The following is an 18,709-nucleotide window of genomic DNA, read 5'->3' on the forward strand; positions in this document are numbered from 1 at the left end:
TGCAAACACGTTTTGTATTAAATATACATAAATAGCAGGACTGCAGACTGGAGAGCCATGCTTGCTTAATACTGAGTCTGTGCTGGAAGAGTCCACATCCTTCACCAAGCATGGGGACAGACGAGTCCTTCCAAGTCCATTCACAGCGTAGCAGAGGTTCAGGAGGCGCTGTCCAACGCCGAGCGCCTGCTGCAGGCGCTGGGACACCAAGTTCCCATGTTGGCACCCAGCACACCCTGGTAGGTTCACAGCTTCTTCACTTTGTCTTTGTTCTTCTGCAACTTAGTGTGCACCACTTTGAGAGTAGTGAGGAAGTTCCCGAGGAAGAGCAGCAGAAACGTGAAAGCTAACACACAAACCTGAGGAAGGGGGGGGGGAAGAGAAAACAAACAGAAAAGGTTAAAAAAATAAAAAAGGTGACTGTAAGCACTCATGGAAGTAGGCTCTGATGGGGTCTGGTTAGCAAGTTATTATCTGTTATTACACCAGGAAAGAAGATCGGAGGAAAACACACACTCACGAATCTAGTTCTGATAAATGGGAACTATGTTTTATCATGATTAAGTAGCATTTACTGCTTTTTAATATTACGGCATGGTTCATTTTTAAAATTATTTCCATTCAACATCTGGACTCTTACAGACAGGAAAATCAAATTATTACATCCAATCTATTGGATTAGCATTATGTGACAAAGTGAGCACGCAAACTACAGCAGGATCTGACCAAATAGAGATTATCTCCACCACTATGGATGTGACATGGTCAAATGCACCACCATCTGTGATCAGTCTGGCTCTACAGAAGTAACTGGATAGCTAAGAAATGGATAGACATGTTTAATGGGTGACAGCAACTAAGAAAAGAAGTGGAAGGGACCCTAACATTGGGGCAGTAAAGTGGATAATATATTTTTGAACTGATTCATTGTCTTTTTACTTTTGTTACCTTGTTTTTAAGCACATAACCCATGATTTAACCATAAAAAAGAGCCACAAACTCGGCAGCCACTGCTGTTAAATGCCCACATACATGAAAAACATGGTGAGATATTTACCCAAATGAATGTTCTTTCCCCTACACTTTCTCCTTTTCATTTTGTGTGGTCACTCATGGGTGCAAGTTTCCATACAGTATTTCACAATTATTTAGAATTCTCTTGTATAGGCTCTGTGCCACATCATCCTGAGATATTTAGCTGGGGTCAGATAGCCAAATATTTTTAAGGATGTAGTTAAATCACCCCTCTTCCCCTGCTGTGTTTTTTTCTGAGCAGAAACAACACCCACCTGCCATTCTTTGCACTCCTTATGCCTTGACAATCCAAAAAGTGTGATTGCGTTATATAGCTGCCAGAACTACAAAAGAAAAAAAAAAGCAATTATCAGCAAAAATTTAGAGTTGTTTGGCACAGGTATGCATGATCTGAAGCACCTTGTTACCGTACTGCAACCACAGCACCACCAGCACACCCTCCCCAGGCCCCGCATGGCAAAGGAGGGAACAGAACAGCCCAACTTACATGCCCAAAGAACAAGAATGGAAGGAGAAACGTCAGCCCCCGCCACATCCAGGACTGAAATCCTTCTGCAACAGGTTAACAGAAGAGAGGGAGTTAGCACAGACAAGCCAGGACGCATCCCAAGCTGCAGCTCATCCCAACCAGACCTCTCCATAAGGATTATTCCTCTGCTATTCAGCAATAATCAGCTAGGTTAGAATCAAAACTTGAAGGGGTGATAATGGGAGGAAGATGAAGATAAGGATGAACAACACAACCATCTTAATGCCCTCAAGAGTTGATGGAGATCAGAGAACTCTATTTCCACCCCTCAGGACCCAAGGAGAATGATAAAAGACTCGCCACCATTCCTGCCTTTGTACCAGAGGCAGCAGGGCAGAGGGGTAACAGCTGTGCAAATCTGAGATCTCTGATGGCCACAAAGCCATCTCGGTATCACTGCTCTTGAACCCACCCCTTCTGTCTGACAGAACCCCATTTTGCAAACAAAGCATCGCAGACAACCTCACCTACAGTAAGGTCCAAGTGGTTTCTCTCCCCCAAAGCACGAAGTCTATAAAGGCAGCCCCTTTGATAATAATATTGTAGGAACTGAACGCAACCTGGAGAAGAAATTGAAGCATCATTGCACTGGCTATTCAGAAGTATTAGAAACATTATTAAAATAGTTTGATATATTTCATCCACTAGCATTTAATTATTGTTTATGATTGTATATATGTTGTAAGATACTGTTTATACTTGCACAGTGTAACACTCCAGTATTAAAGAAGCAGATCTGTTTTCTTCTATGCATATCAGGTAGAAAACTATTTTAGCCCATGAAATACCAAGGTAAGATATACTCACTCTGAAATATTGAAAATGCTAGAAATTGACTGCGAAACATTTGATACATGAGTCCATCTGGCCTGAAAGCAAAATACAAAGGAAGTCTATTTGTTTGATGAAAAGCATACAATGCAGCGCCCAGCCCCTTGTCAGCCACAAATCCCATTAGAAGATGAAATCAGCAGCTGGTGCCCAGCCCGCTCCATCCCATCCGGAGTCCAGAAAGGGCGCTACAGCCTCACATCACTGCCCTGGCAGGCAGCAAACGGTCTGATTGATTAGGCTGCCCCCTCTTATTGATTTCCCTGTTGCAGTTTCCTCTAGGCAGCAATCAAAGCCATTCAGCAGCGTCCACATTACGAATTAAAGCAGTGGAGCAGAGGTGCTCGTGCTCCTTATCTTAACACCAGTTCAGGATACAGACCTTTTGCTGCAGCGACTGTATGATCTCCTTAGAGATTCAGAACAAAAACACATTTTAAAACAATTCTTACTTATTAACTAATCAGTTCATGCCAAACACAGCTGAAGTGGGTCATACAGGAACCAGACACAGGGTGCGTTGCTGTGTTGTTTCACCAACACCACCACGTTGGAATGTAACTTGCTTTTTTTGCTTTATAGTTTGTTTACAGTCTGGGTGATAAGGCACCTAAAAATTCATTTGGCGTCACTCTCCCTCTCTGAAGAGAAATGCTGCTTGTTTTGCTCAGCTTATACAGAAATACAAAACCAGCAGTGTAAAAACAAACTTGCAGAGTGTTGTATTTATCACTGAAAACATCCGTACCATCAGACAAGTCTGATGCTTCACTATGTGCCTGGGCAGACACAGCTACGTGGTCACACTGGATTAATATGCTCAGATGACGCACACATTTTAAAGCACCATGATCAGGAGAGAGCAAACTCACCACGTTAACATTACTCCAGACAGGAATGTGGAGACATAGTGATGAGACACCCACCAGCCCTTGATCCTGAACAGAAAAAAATATGGCAGTTAGACAAAGAACATGATGAATTTCAACTTTAGGTCTGGCTTTAAAGACAAAAAATAATCCTGACTGGATCATGGATAAATAAATGTCCCAAAGCAAACAAACAAAAACTAAGTTGGTGGCAACAAAGGACTTGCCAAGAAACCAAGAAGGGACAGCAGGAGTTTGTTACCAGATGACAAGCCAGGGCAGCCACGGCAGCCCACACTGCCCATGGCAACCAGAGGTTTCTCTGCTGGACACAGGGAAGCCAATTTCCATCCTTGCAGACTTTTCCTTTGCACTTCCCAGAGCTTGCCGTGTTCAGCTCTCACATGCCTGCACTGCCTCAAGCTCCGTGGTCAGTGGGGAGATGCCTCCCTCATATTTAGTGGCTAGCTGTGACGCCAGCAAACTGCACAGAAATAATTTTCTTTTACAAATGCCGCGGGGTGGATGGAGCACACTGGCTGCTGCCAGCCCATCTCCATCACGGCTGCTCCCCAGGACCGGTACCAGGCACGTGCACTGGGAGTGAGACACGTCAGAAGCCTTGTTAATTAATGCCACAGGGAGCTGCAAGCGTTGCAGCAGCAGCCACTCACCCAGCAGCAAGCCTGCATGCAGACTCACGCCTGGGAAGAGATGTGGTGATGGCTGTGGTTTACTCACGCCCTGTGCCAGCCCATCTGGATGATGAAAAGCGGGGACACAACCTTCAGGTTATTGCTCAGATCTATGACAAGACTCCAGGTCAAGCTACGCAAGTGCAAATTTAAGCAACTTCTTCAAGCTCCCCCAGAGTGAAAGCAAGAGGCACAGCAGAGGCAGGATGAGTGATCGCTCTCCACAGCCAGGACAAGGACTCCCTCCCCAGGCTGCTGGGGAAGCCAGAAGACGCCCTGAAATTCCTACTGCTCCAAGGCCTTGTGGGAGGAGGGAAGGGACAACAGCACCAGAAAGGCAACTGCAGTTAGAGCAGGAAGAGCCGGCTTGAGGTTTGCTTCATTTTGATTTTTCCTATAACTTCTTTGGGCTCACCCACACCCTGAGAAGGGTTCGCACACCCAGCGGTCCTTGCACCATCACCAGTGCCAGCCTCCTCTGGCAGGCAGCCCTGAAGGGGAGCACCCAAGCTCCTCAACAGCTGCATGCAGGGCTACACAACTAATCAGGTAAAAGTCTCAAAAGAAAAGCTGGACTTCTCCTTCCAGCATTCTCTTGCTCTAGTAATGCTCAGGGTGTGCTTGATAACCCTGTACGCTGCACGAGCAGTGAGCTCAGTGCCAAAATGCAATGGGAATTGGAGAGTGGAAAATCTGATCATCTGAATAAAATCCAGATAAAAGAGGGGTGGTTTAGGATGCTCCTACTAAGGGTGTCATAAAAAATGAGGGCTTGGAGCAAAGATCACCCTTCAGTTTACTTCTCCCAACACTTAACTCGTGTTCCCAGCTCTTTATACAATTATTTCCTCTTAGCCACCAATTTTCCTTTGACACAACTATAATTTAGTCAAACGCTTCAGGACATGCTGCAGTGACCTGCAGAGCAATCACGGTGACCACATGGCACAAACCAGAGCGACTCAGCTCCTGCTCCCTTTTTCTCACAAGCTTATGCCAGCGTACCAACATACCTACAGGTACCACTACAGACACAAGAAGGTATAAAGTCAGCATCTGGGTTGGTCACGTCACTGAAAACACACATAATTACATCCCAGATCCCATCTACAACTAACCCATAGCTACCAAAAACATCCAACACCCTGGACTGAGAAATTATGGACTTGCAGAAACGGTGCCTTCTCCTCCCTACACAAGCCCCAGATGGCCACATCTGCCTCAGAAGAAAATGTAGAGAGGAACAGGGACAACAGACCCTGCAGAGAGGGATCAACATCTCAGATTTGCTGGGCTTCAGCACCAAACTGAATCTGCTTTTGTTGCTTGTTTTAATTTTATGGACATTTCATGCTTTAAATAGTTTCTGCAGGTGACACAGTACCTTGATCCATTGCTAATTAGAATAGATTCCCGTATCGTCAGCGTGCAGTAATACCACACTAACAGAAAGTTAAACACTTCATCTGTCACCCTGTTAAAAAGAAAAAAGTACGGTAAAAAGAAATCCTGTTAATTACAGAAAAACATTTCAAAACCCCTATTTTCCCTCCCTTCCCTCGGGAGGATGAAAGCCTGCCCAAGTAAGGTCATAGACACAAAGCCCCTGTCCTGGGAATCTCTAATCCACACGCAGAGCCACAGGTATTGGCACTGCTGCCAAGTTGAGAGTCCTTTACCCTGGGAAGTGCCCAATGATATAACGCCGCAGAGCTTTAGCCGATAAGCAGGTATGCAGAGATGACATTAATTCCTTCTGAAGGAGAGAAAACACCATGGAAGCACCAGATGATCCAATTTAGAGAAGCATTTCCAGGCTAATTCAATGAGATCTCTATAAATCCAATCAACTAAAAGAACAGAAGAGCATTACACTCTTGGGGTAAAAGGAGTCTTTATTTTGCCACTGCAGCCCCCTGAAGCCACCATACATGACAGCACCAGTCCCTGGTACAATCCACAAAGACATCGATGGAAGGGTCCGGCTAAAACACCTGGCTGTTTTTTTAGCAAAACTGAATAGTGGAGGCTTGCTGGTGATACGTTATTGTGACCTAAAGATTACATTTCTGGTCTAACCATTTGATGCAAACGCTCTCTTGTGTGGTGTTTGCGACCCCAGAGCTGCAGCACGGTGCTGGTACCTACCTGGGACAACCTGCAAACAAAATGAACCACTCTTTCCCAAGCACAATGCAACACCAGAAAAACAGCAGATCAGGATTATCGTGTTGTGCTTTCTATTGGTTATAACAAACTCCTAAAATGTTAATCAAGAAAAAACAAGCAGCTAAAATACAGGTCCTGCCTGTACTGAGAAACAGGTACACAAGATCCCCTGCTGGGGAAACCACAACTATTCAAAGCCCAAATACAGCCTGCACCCATCTCCTGGTCTCTGGCAATTAGTTCAAATGAATCAGCTGCTAATCCAGCACATTTGTATTCAAAACACTTGGTTGAAAGTAAAAAAATGCAGGCTTACCTGTAGTGAAGAATAAACCTGCAGGCCACAGCCCCGAGTAACAAGATGATTGTGAGATAAAGTTTGAACTTCTCATACTCATCTTTGTAGGCGAACCTGGAAGGAAAAAAGCACAGAGCAGGGAACATCACACATCACATGGGTGTAAATGAAGGTTTTACTGAATGTGGCTTCACTTTTTTTCAACCCAGATACAAATCCACATCGCAAACCAAAAGACAAGAGATTTTGCTTAAAACATTTAGAAAATCAGCTAGCAGTGATGAAAAGCAGCATTTCACCTGCATGATCGTGATGCTGCAAAACAATTCAACAGTTTCAGTCCCTAAGAGCTGGTTTCTAGGTTGCCAGGTTAAGCAGCAGCAGCTCTCTTTATTTCTCAGATTTATATAAAGAGAAGTCTCCATTTTCTGGAGCCCTGCGTGCCTGGAACCCACAATATTACTTTTGTTTATTGGTTTTTGTTGCAAAACCCAGCTGAATCTCCCTTATAATTAAGGCAACAGCCCTGACTGTGCTTAAAAGTGAATGAGGGACAAAACCCACTGGAGTTTTACAGGAAGCTTTAGTTTGGCCTGTCTCAGTCTGACTTACCTGATCCTGACAGATGACCTTGAAACAGGTCTAAGAGAAAACTATTCCTGTCCCTGGACTTCAGCATACAACCCCTGCTAGCCCCAAATGCGCCCATATGGAAACGCTCACTTACTTTGCTTGGTTACTCAGGAGGGTTACATTCACATTTCCCAGCACGAGATTTAAGTACAAACTGGAAGACAAAAAACAAGACCCACATTAAGTCTTGTTTGCTCTGAACACCACAGCTGACACAGATCAGAGCTCAAGAGATCATTTTAGCAGCTCAAGATGCATTTTGCTGTAGGTTTTTAATTAAAGCAAACTGGAAATACAGACCACCAAAGAAGATTTAAATGCAGGAAGTTCAGTCAGCATTTCCAAGAAGTTAGAGAAAAGGTTTCTTTTCCTGGTCCCTTTTCCATGCTATGGTCTAAGGGTGAGATAATTATTATACACTATCAGAAAATAAAAAGAACGTGGAGAAACTGGAAGAAAAGTTTCCAGAATTGCACTCCACCCGCAATGCTGCAGAACCTTTTACCATCTTCTTGATTTCACATCATTTCCCCACTCCAGGGTATTTCCACACAATACGCTCATCTCACCACACAGACACAGAAGCAGCAGACTTGGGAAGGGGAAAGGAACAAATCAAGGGTAGAAATCAAGTCCCTTGGCTCGGTTTACTCTGCATCAGCATCTCCTGACCGCCAGGGTTGCACAGCCCTTGACAACTGAACAAAATACATCCCAGCAACCCCACTTAAAGCAAAGTACAAACGTTAAGTCAGTTGAAAGCAATATTTGGGAGGAAGAAAAATTAAATAAATGAAAAAGGGGGGAAATTTCATACTGATTGTCTTTGAAAAACTAGCACAGGAAAATGTCACTGTGGAACAGTGAATTCCATAAGCTCTCACAGATGCAGATTTAACTACTATTTTAACAAGAAAACCTGTGCCCACACACAGCACATTTACATACACTTCCAGCTAATGAATTCTGTGTACAACTGACACAGCAGCTCAGCAAGAGATTTATGACTAATCCAGTTGTACATGTATTTCTTCAGCATGCACATTATCCTGCGGGAACAACACCACTGTGAACACTCAAAGATCAGCTTTCCTGGAGTGCGTGCCCCTCCTGGCAAAGCACTTACCCGTTCTTCTTTGGCAAGTAGGCTTCCATATCAAAGAAGGCATTTTGCCTCTCTTTGATCTGGGTGCTGATCTGCTGTATGAGAGCGAATTCTTCAGGAGTAGCTCTGGGCTTGCACCTGCAAAAACACAGAAACAAGATCTTCCCCTTTACATTTTTACCTCCTTTTTAAGGGAAAAGGACTTTGTCAGAAAGTTCATGCTGGTAAACAGCTAACTGTAAATTTATGCCATTGTGCACTTCTCTCCTGTTTTTCCATAGCAACATTTGGCTTAGCCCTGATTTTATTTCGCTGCCTGTTTTGTGTCATCGTGGGTTATTTCACCTGCCTGGTGTACAAACCAGCTTCTTTCACCTCAGCTCAGTGTCAGCACTCTGTACCTCTTCCACTGGGAAGCTGTTCAGGCACACTGTGCCGTTTTTGTAGGAGCACCTTCTGCTTTGGAAAGTTTGCGTGCGGTTTCAGGCACTGCCCTTACAGCATCCAAACTGATCCTCCCCAAATTCCCCTAGGGGTTGAAAAGCCTCTACCCCCAGACCCCATAAACTCCTCATGAAGGACAAAAGCTCACTGTACAGCCTCTAAAAACAACAGAAAAAAGATCTCACGCATCCTTCTGAGCCACCACTGAAAGGATGTCAAACTCATTTAAACTGAAAGGTTGATGCAGCCCCCACACAATCGATGGCAGCTTGGACAGAGGACAGCAGCTGGGGGAAGGGACCTCCAATTTGCTTTTCTTGCTGCCCTCGCACTGCTGAAATCAGGCATTTTAGGAAGGGCAGGGGGTGCAGCTGGGCAGTGCTGGGCTAGAGGAGGGGTCTGCATGACCCTACCTTTCACCATTGCTGTTCCACCTGCAGAGAAGGGATTTACAAGCTATGTTTGTGGCAACCAGCCCTCCAAATCCCCCAAACTGCCTGCCTGCAAATATCACCATCACACACAACACACAAAAAAGACTGCAGGGAGCAGAGGCATCAGCCTGTGCCCACCCCAGTAGCCTACCTGGAGACCCCAAAGTTATCTCCCATAACCCCACAAGGCTTGGGACCCAGGGGACATTTAGAAGTCTTGGCCAGGCCCAGCTCAGCAAAACTTTTCATTGAGGCTGCAGCTCTCCAGCCATAAAACATTTCAGGATGTAACAAACGCACAGCTGATGATTTACTTGCAGATTGCAGCTTTACCAATTAATGTAAAACAGAGAGCAGAGGGGTGAGCATGGGGAGGTCAGCAAGCTGTGGTGTTTGAGGTCTGTACGCAAGGAACTGAGCTGGTGGCTCCCGGTGGCCTCACAGACAGAGCCAGTCCCTGCTGCAAATCCCGCACCTACTGCAGGCATGCAAACCCAGTCGGCTTCCCCCAAAGATTTACTGGGTCTTCTTTATTTATAGGACTCGATCCCTTGTGTGGTTACAAACATTTTACCTGTCTGCGATAAATGGAAGTGACTCAAGATTTATATGGAGCAAAATTGCCCCTGTGACGCAGACTACATATCAAACTGCTAAAAACCCAAACATTTCTGCCCTTTGGGAAGCAGAAACATTCCAGTCCTGCCTCCTCCCCCCTTCAGACCTCCCCTTACCGTTGCAGGCTGTGCTTCAGATCCCTTAAAGTCTTCTTCTGACGGTGTATGGAGCTGCTGCAGGCTGTCTGCAAGCTGGTGACTTCCTCCAGTTTCTGCCTGTAAACTTTGTGCGTTTCCTGCAGGAGAAGAAGAGGTTTGGTAGGAAGAGCCCTTCTGGGTTACGGGTGGTATTGGATTCTCACATGTGAGGGAAGCAAGCCCTGTTTTTTGGGGAGTTAACAGGCACCCAGGGAGGGGTTTCCCATGTCAGCCCATTCCAGCAGCCTCCAATCCCTCAGGCAGACAACCAAGGGCTGATACCAAACCAGCACAGCTCAAAGGAACGCTAACAAAAGTTCTTGCAAAAGAGAGAGCATCCTCTCCCCATTCATCTCATTTCCTCTTCCTACCAAGCTTTCCCCATCTGGGACTTTCTTTTTCCCAGCCCACCCTGTGACAAAGCAGATGTTTGATCTGTTTGATCCCATCCATCCCCCATAAATGGGGGGGGGGGGGGAAATAAATCGCAGCTCAGGAACTCTGATTTCACTGCCAGATTCAATCTGGAAAAAAAGAGGAAAGGAGAATAGGACCCAGAGGAAGAAGGAAAAAAAAAAAAAAAAAAAAAACATTACTGAAGTGACCACAAAACCTGGGCATTTAGACAAGCCTCCTGGCCACTGTGGCCACGCCAAGCCCCATGACTTGCTGCTCCAGCACAGCCCACTGCTTCCTCCAGCACATCCGAAACCATGCCACAGCTCACCCAGCAGAGAAAAGGATGCAACGGGCCCAGGAGGTCCCGGAACCTGCATTCAACCCGCTCCAACACTGCAGGGAAGTGCACAAGGACTTCTTTAGCACCTAAAGCCAACATGGAGGATTCCACACCACGAACAAACCCGTACAAGTTTGGTGCCTGTCTGGGCATGCGTGGTTTGCATCAGGGCCATCCGTGAGCCAGACCCCTTATCATTGCATGGAAGTTCAACATTAGCCCTGGTTTAAGGAGAAAAATACTCTTTTTAAGAGCTAAAACTCAGAAGACGGTTTGCGGAGTCAGTGTCGAGGAGGGAACGGAGGGGTTAAATGCCCATTTGCTTTATCTACCAGCACATCTCAGGTAACACCACAGAAAACTGCTGCCAGTTCTCCTTAGGCATAAACACAGCGCTTTAAGCCACACAAAACAAATCTTTGCTCTCCTCGTTAGGACCTGGCTGTTCATTATTCACAGCAGTGATATACAACGAGCTCCACTATCCCATCTGAAAACCTCACTGTCCAACCTAACCGTGTCCAGGCACCGCAGCGCCCATCACCGCAGGATCGGTTTGGTTCTGCTGAGAACCCCGGGGGCTCAGCAGATCGCCCAGCAGCTCCTTCTGCTTCTCCGCATGTCCTGCAACGGTGTCCTTGGAAAGGCTGCTAAAAGGGGGTAAGAAGCTCTTTGCCAAAAAAGCTCAAGTATTTATTGGAAATGCAAACATGCGAGTTGAGAACTGGTGAACTCTACCGCTAGCCAAAAACATCAGGATAATGATTTAAAGGTAACGCTGGTATTTAGAACAACACAGCATTTGATACTTCAGTTATTTATCCATCAAGAGCAGTGACTGCACACAAAGGGGACCCGCCGGCAGCACAAGGAGCTGTCTTTCCCCTAACACAGACAATCCACGGGCCAAATACCTTCCTGAAGGGTCAGGCATGGCCACAGCTCTCCACCTAGGAAGCATCGTGCCTTAAAAAACAGAGGTCCTGTATACCAAAGAGAGGGATATTTTTGTCCCAAGTCTACGAGCTCCCCAGGAGGGGACATGGGAGCCTTCCCTGCACTCTGGTGTACAAGTTTTGCAGAGTTGGGGCCATGACTGCCCGGTTTGCCTGCAGACCAAGGGCTGGCACATCCAACACCACCACCGCTGCCTTCGTGTGTCGATACGTAGGGTTCAATTAATAAGTCACTGCGGGACAACTGGCGTTTTCCCACAGCACAGAGGGCCCACAGGCAGGGTTATGAAGCCGTAGCCATCCCTGCCCCAAAACCTCAATGCCCCACAGCCCCGAGCTCTCCCTCAGGCTCCTGCTGGAGGGCGAGGCGCTGTCCTAGCGACCCAAACCTCTCAAAAACCACACGGAGCCCTGCCACCTCAGGCGATGTGTGGGTGACAGGAGCTAAATCATCCACCGTGAGACGGGCAGGAGCGCCCTGAGACGCTGAAGCGTCTCCGTGAGGAGCCACAGCACAGCCGCTGGGGTTTGGGGACTGCTTTGAGGATGCCTGTGTGAGGCATGAAGGGATGTGAGGGGACGTGAGGGGACGATGTGCTTGAGGGGGACACGGACACACACCCGGGTGGCGCTGCCACCTCACGACCGGGCTCCTCGCGCTCCCCCCCCCCACCACCTCCTTCCCGCCCTCTCCCCTCAGGGGCCGTTCCCGCCGCCTGCCCCTCAGCGCGCGCCTCACCTGGAGCTGCCGGAACTCCTCCTCCAGCTCCCGCCACTCGCCGCAGCAGCGCTCCAGCTGCACCCTCATGGCGCGGTGCAATGCGGCGGGAGGCGGGAAGGGGGGGGCGGTGGCGGTGCAAGGCGGCGCGAGCTCCGCCGGCGCGAGCCCGCAGCCGGGGCCGCGGGGGCCACGCGCGCCCCCTGACGTCATCGCGCGGGGCTGGGCGCGGCGCTGAGGCGGTGCTGAGGCGGTGCTGAGGCTCCCGCCCCGCCCTCCCCGCCTGAGGCGATGGCGGCGCTGAGGCAGAGCCCGGCCCCGCGCAGCCCCCGGGGGTTAAAAGCTCCTCGGTAGGCTCCAAGGGGGCGCTGGTGGAGTCGATGTGCCCCGGGGATGTGTCCCGCAAAGGGATCTGGTGGCTGAGGGGATTCAACGGGGTGTTGGGGGCCAGGGGAGGTGGTTGGGGATAGGGCGCAGGCGGGTGTCACGGCGGGGAAGATGGCGAGGGGCTGGGGTCAGGGCGCTCCACATCGTGAGTGTCAGGGGAAATAGGGAGATATCCGGGATCTAAGAACACCGGGTTGTAAATACCGAGGAAAAATGGTGAGGGGTTGGGGTCTGGACACACCAGGTCCTCGATATAAGGGAAAATAGCAAGATAATGGGGTCTGGGCGCACCCAAATGTCAATAGCAGTGAAAATGTTGAGGTGTTGGGGTCAAGGCACACCAGATCCTCAGTATGAGGGAAAATTTAATGAGCAGATGAAGCCCACACAGACACTGTTGAAGCATTTGGCTGCATCCCGTCCCTGGCACACACAGGCTGGGCTGCTAACAGCCTCCTGCACACCTGGGTGAACCCAGGATGGGGTTTGCCGGTGTGCTTGTGGGCTGTGAGGTGTTCAGTGGGGTTGGCAGAGGTAATTTGACCAAAAGGCAGGCAGATCGCTACTGTCAGTTCATAGAATGGTTGGGCTGGAAGGGATCTTAAAGATCATCTAATTCCAACCCACCTGTCATGGGCTGAGACACCTTCCACTAGACCAGGGTGCTCAAAATTGACTTAAATTGCCATTAAGTAGAAACATTTAAGTAGAAGCACTTCAACATTCGTAGGACTACTTTTGCCAATACTAACATTCAAGAAGGTACTTCGAGAAAATACTGTAAATAACCCTTAAAACTATTTATTTTACTTGTTATCTATAAACCTTAAAAAAAAAAAATCTTAATATCACTCTTGGATATTTGCCCTGGGCCATAATTTTTCAGCCTTGTTACATATTTGTTGGGGCCAGAGTCTGTGTTTCTGCAGGCAAAGCCCCCAGGGAAGGTGTGCATACAAAAGCAGGAAATTGTGAGCATTTCCTACCAAGAGCCAGGCTGTAGAGTCCTGTAGAGCGGTGAACAGAGACGTGCTGAGGGATCACCAGAACTTTATTCAAAGCTTTAATATTCTTCCCCTTTGCCTCTTGACAAGCAACAATGCTTACAGGTATTGAGGCTGTATATAATTATAACCCCAAAAGATTTCTTTCAAAGTCTTTTAACTAAAATGTGCTAATTATTTATATTTTTTCAAGAGATCTGTGTTTTTTTTTAAACAGTAACACAAAAGAATTTCATTACACACAAGAGGCTATCTGCACTGCTGGTTCTAAAAGTATTTAAAGTTGTGCAGTTACAAAAGATTTCAGAATTACCTGGAATCTATTTACATCTCCTGGGAGAATATTGCTGTTTGTATAATCTCATTATTTAAATCACATCTTTGCATATAAAATCAGTGAAGTAAGACAACAGTGATTTTATTTTTTTTGTAAGAAACTAAACAATTTGTTTATTATAAGTGTATATATTTTTACTTGCTGAGAACTGAAGATTTTTATTATATATGTCAATTATAAAAGGACTGATTTCTTAGTTAACGCTTGTAAAAGAAAAATCACATAATTTATATCACAGTATATGGTCTTGAGAGACTCAAATTTGCGTATCCAAGTTCTCTGCATTCATTTTCTTTAAATATGAACATCTCCTTGAGTTTTCAGGCTTTTTGCACTTTTCTGTCTGCAACAACTGCAATGTGCTGCAAAATTAGATTTCCTGAAGGAAGAGACTCAAAAATCTTTCTAAATGTTCACCAATTTAACTTTTTAACAAGATTTCAAATTGGCAGTCTCCTTAGTAGAGATCCTGCAAAAATCCTGGTGGGACAAAGATATCCACGGTGGGTCTGTAAGAGGGTGTGCACTAATCCAAAAATCCTTCACAGCGATACCTGATGACCTAAGTCAGATCTTCTCGCCCCAGCAGATGAGGACACGGGGAAGGGACAGCCCAGAGGAGTAGCGGACACTCACATCTCGGTACGGCTGTGCTGGAGGTTGTCCATCTCTGCCTGCAGAAACAGCTCCTGCCGTGACAGTTAGGAGAGGTACAGTCTGCTGCAGAAAAGCTATTTTAAAAATGCCACTCCTGGCTTCACACCTCACCTTTCCTGCCCTGTGTTAGAAACAGGTTCTGCAGCTCAGCTGGAGTGTGGGGCAAATGCCTCAGAGTGTGTCCCTGGGGCTGGGGCTCCAGCAGCCCTGCCTGGTTTTCTGGAGTCTGATTTATCTCCAGAGAGCCTCCATTCTTTCTGCATACTTTTCCTGCAGGCCTGCTTAATGAACCACACATGCTGCTCAGTCAACAGCTGATTAACCCCATCATGTACAGTTTTCATATTTAATTTCAAGGATGCCTCCCTGTCCACCACTGCAGTCAAGACCTGGGCAGTTGCACTGGCTATGTCCCCAGCCCTCCCTCTGCTTCCACAGCTTAGCGCTGGTATAGATGAGACTTTGATTCAGTTTAGCATTTTACAGAAGCCAGAAATGTGGCTCTGCAGGTTTAACAGTGAAAGAGACTTCTTATTGTCTCTTTCACCAGTGTCTTTCATTGTGTCTTTCACCAGTGTCAACACATGACAAATGTTACCTTTCCTCTGAACCTGAATATTTTAAAGAATGCTTTTAGGTATCTTGCAAGTCTAACCTTCCAGCTTTTTAATGGCTGGCCTTTCTTCTAAGGTCTTTGAAAAGCAAATTTACCAATACAAAATCTGTTTTGCCTGTACCTTAATTAATCACAAAGTCATCAACCATTCGTTGCCAGAAAACATATCAAAGAAATTGAGTTAATTATTCAAGTTAAAGATCACGGCAAAACATGGTAAATTCCCATTCACTGATCAGGTGACAGTAAGCCGTGGTAAATAAAATACTTAGCTCATGTTTCAACTGGGAATTGGTACTGCTGATCTTATTTTGTAATCTGGATTTATTCCTCAGTTAAGGACTTGGAACAAATGAGGCATTATCTCATGCATGGCCAAATTTCTCTTGCCTCCGTCATCATACCGTGATCTGCATGTTTTAGAACAGTGCTGAGGATCCTACCAGGCACTCTCCAGTTGCGCAGCAAATAATTCTCGGCTTTGGGTAACTTCATTGGTTTACATCAGTTTAAGCAGTTTTGTTGCAGGTATTTAAGTAGAGGCAACTAACTGTAAATCTGCAGCAAAAGAATGAAGTACAGGGGAAGAGAGTATCTGGTAAGCATTGGCTTCCTCTGCCCTCTAGTAAACATTTCACTTTGCATGATTATGACGGTGCTTAAACATTTCAGATAACCTAGAGCTCTTACTTTAGATTGTTTGGATGTAAAAGCAACACTTTTTTTTATCTTGAGAGAACTGTTCACAGCAAACAGGAGGGAAGAGATTTGAAGAAACACTTTCCCTGAAGGCTGTTATTTAAGCAAAAATCAGCCGGTGAAATTTGTATCTCAAACCTTCTACATTAATCCATCACAAATCCTGCTAATAATAATTCTTCAAAACAGAGCTGAGGGGAAGAGCCCTCAGTGCTGCACCCACTCTGTACTCATTTGGCCAAAACTGACACATGCTTGGTTCGAGTCCAAGACCCTCCCACCTCTTCCTCTGGCTTTTATTTTGAATATAGCAGCAATAAAACACACATCTGAGCATCCTACTTCCACAGTATGTTGTTGTCACATTCTTCACCTTTAAAGAATTCCAGCATATGTTTCTCTAAGTGTTTCTCTCTATTTATTCTACAGAGTTCCCAGAATAAACTTAAATTATTGACTCTGATAGTTTTCAGTTGGTTTGGGCATTTCACTTCAGTGATTCCAAGCTTTGAGAGAGCAAACTCAGCTCAGAGCAGCTGTCTGCTTTCATTGTGAAAATGATTGGTTTCAGATGTAGAACACTGAGGTCCTCTGGGTTTATTTAATAACAATAAAAAATCTTACTCTTTAAACTGAAAAAAAATAAGGCACATTCATATATCTTGTGGCCTTGCTCCACAAATGGCTGATACCTGGGCATGTTTCCCCAGCATCCTCCCATTGCTTGGTTTGTTTTTCAGCATGTACTGGAGCTACAACCCTAGCTGGAACTTGGAGAAATATTTTCTTTTTTTAAATACAATATAATTAAAAAATATTTTAATATAATAGAGCCCTCTCTTAAATCATTTGAGGATCAGCCCTCAGCAGGAGAGCATTGCTGCTTTGTTGAAAGGTGCAGACTCAGTCCTGGGGTGTCTTTTGGTTCTGTTTAGCAAGTGCTTTGCTGGAGAGACCAGAGCTCTACTCGGAATTTTTCTATGCAGCACATGCTCATACATTATTTTAATTACCATGGGGTTTACTTACACATGCCTCTGTGCTTTCTCTAAACATTAAAAAGGTTAAGAAACCAATTTGTGAATTTTAATTTGTTGCTTAATTATCTTAATCCTTTTAAATTCTTCACTACATCTAAACCAGTTTAAAATATATATTGAATTTCAAATACATACATGCATACATCTTCTGTTTAGCAAAAGCTGTGGTTAGGTGATCCACAGTTTGGACTTGCTTTTCAAAATCCTCGGACAACCTGCACTGTTTAAAAATAAACAAGTGAAATTGTCTGAGCTAGCTAATTATTTTAATTGACAAATTCTCAGTTAACTGCAGTGCAATATAGTGGCTGAAACAGTCAAAATAATTAATACTTTTCCAGAAGGGCCTATTTCTGGTTGCAATTTAAGACTGTCATTTTTGGGCTGCAGTAAGCATTTTTTTTCTCCCTCATGAGTTTCTCTCATTTCCCCCACAAATCCCCGTCTCCCTCTCCAGCACTGTACCTTTGCCATGGTAAAACACAGGAACAATTGTGTTGGTGATTCGTAGGCTGTGCCCAAAGCCAGGAAACATTTTATGAACAAGGGTGATTAAATCCTTCCTGAACATCTTCATCTCGTTTTTAATAACAGGAAGTGTCAAGTTTAGTCAGATTTCTGCATGGGACTTCTGATGTGTATTTTTAAGGGGTTTCTCCATTTTCTTCTGCCACTTGCAAGACTGATTTGTGTGTTACCTGGCAGAGTCTTAGCTGCATCCTTTCCCTACGGGGCATGTTGGTGCGTACACAGCACCCCCCTTCCTGACAACAACGGCACTGTCACCGTGCTGTACTTTCAGATCTCTGGAGTCGCTGAAGCAGGCCAGGAGCCAGTTTTCATTTCCCGGTGACTTTCCCTACGGGCTCCCGTCTCCCTTCGCGCAGGAGTTTGGCAGAGTTGCTATGACGACTCGGCACCGGCGTGCACAGCTGCAGCACCCAGCCCACACCGCTCTCCAAGTGCAGGTTGGTGCCTGTGGGGTAGCAGGGGCTGGGGGCAGGAGAACATGGGTCCAGTTTGAGGGTGCTTTGCACCTCCAGCATGTGGGCTTTCCTGCAGCATTACTTCTCTGCGTTGCTTTCTTCCGCCTTCACTCCTAAAATCTCCCCCTCCCTTTGCTCTCTTGCACCCTCGTCTCTCTCACCACAAAGCTGAAGTGGGGGCAACACAGAGGAACAGGCCCCCAGCCCCACTGTGGGCTGGCACCCACCTGGCGAGGGTGGCTGCAGGAATTTTCTCCGCCCTGAGCTCACAATGAGTTCCATTCCCACTGCCACTGCCTGCCCCGTGCTGCCCCAGTGCCACGGGTGAGGAGCAAGACGGGTAGCACAATGCACAACACTGCTTTGTTTTGGGTGGGAAGGACTTTCAAACACCAATATATATAATTTTTGGCAATGATATCCCCCTAAATCATTTTTGAATGACCAAGGGGAAAACTAAGGGTGAATGCTAACTCTGTTACTCTGTTTTCTAAGATACATCTAGCTTTTACTTCCTAGCAGCGAGCTTTTTCCTAAAAACAAACAATTTGCTTGAACCAGTGCTCCTGCTTGGCAAGGAGCAGGTGGAGGATGAGCCTTGGGAAGCAGCTTATCTGGGTCTCCACTGTGCCAGGACAGGGCTGACCTTCCCTCTTGTCCAAAAGTCTTCTTGCAGGTGCAGAGACCGACGCCCATTGCAGACCCATTCTGCTGAAGCTGATTTAGCATTTCCTAACATACTACAAGCCTATTTTTAGATAGTGCAGTTTCAT

General features: G+C 46.1%; 2 protein-coding genes across 14 annotated transcripts in view; one reads left to right on the forward strand and one right to left on the reverse strand.

Annotated features, from left to right (window-relative positions):
* Positions 1 to 12,502, reverse strand: TMEM120B (transmembrane protein 120B). 2 transcript variants are annotated; one of them, XM_068701093.1, is made up of 12 exons: positions 12,232 to 12,502; positions 9,777 to 9,895; positions 8,186 to 8,302; positions 7,154 to 7,213; positions 6,445 to 6,540; positions 5,344 to 5,433; positions 3,268 to 3,333; positions 2,372 to 2,433; positions 2,032 to 2,124; positions 1,523 to 1,587; positions 1,286 to 1,358; positions 1 to 359 (listed from the first exon to the last, which is right to left on the reverse strand). In XM_068701093.1, exons 1-12 carry the CDS (start codon positions 12,421 to 12,423, stop codon positions 283 to 285), a joined length of 1,110 nt encoding a protein of 369 aa, XP_068557194.1. In that variant the 5' UTR covers positions 12,424 to 12,502; the 3' UTR covers positions 1 to 282. The 2 variants fall into 2 exon arrangements, with proteins under 2 accessions (XP_068557194.1, XP_068557193.1); XM_068701092.1 differs by having other exon boundaries at positions 1,290 to 1,358; positions 12,232 to 12,498.
* The window catches only part of MORN3 (MORN repeat containing 3), a 21,532-nt gene continuing 15,280 nt past the window's right edge, over positions 12,458 to 18,709 (forward strand). For 2 of the 12 annotated variants that reach the window (XM_068701103.1, XM_068701098.1), the window contains exons 1-3: positions 12,479 to 12,560; positions 14,487 to 14,648; positions 17,753 to 17,918. The gene's annotated coding sequence lies outside the window, so the exon portion shown is untranslated. Of the gene's footprint in view, positions 12,561 to 14,486; positions 14,649 to 17,752; positions 17,919 to 18,709 lie in introns of all 12 variants that reach the window. The other 10 variants (XM_068701101.1, XM_068701099.1, XM_068701100.1 and 7 more) reach the window with 10 other exon arrangements.

This window comes from Anas acuta, chromosome 17 (assembly GCF_963932015.1).
Source record: "Anas acuta chromosome 17, bAnaAcu1.1, whole genome shotgun sequence".
Taxonomy (NCBI): Eukaryota; Metazoa; Chordata; class Aves; order Anseriformes; family Anatidae; genus Anas; species Anas acuta.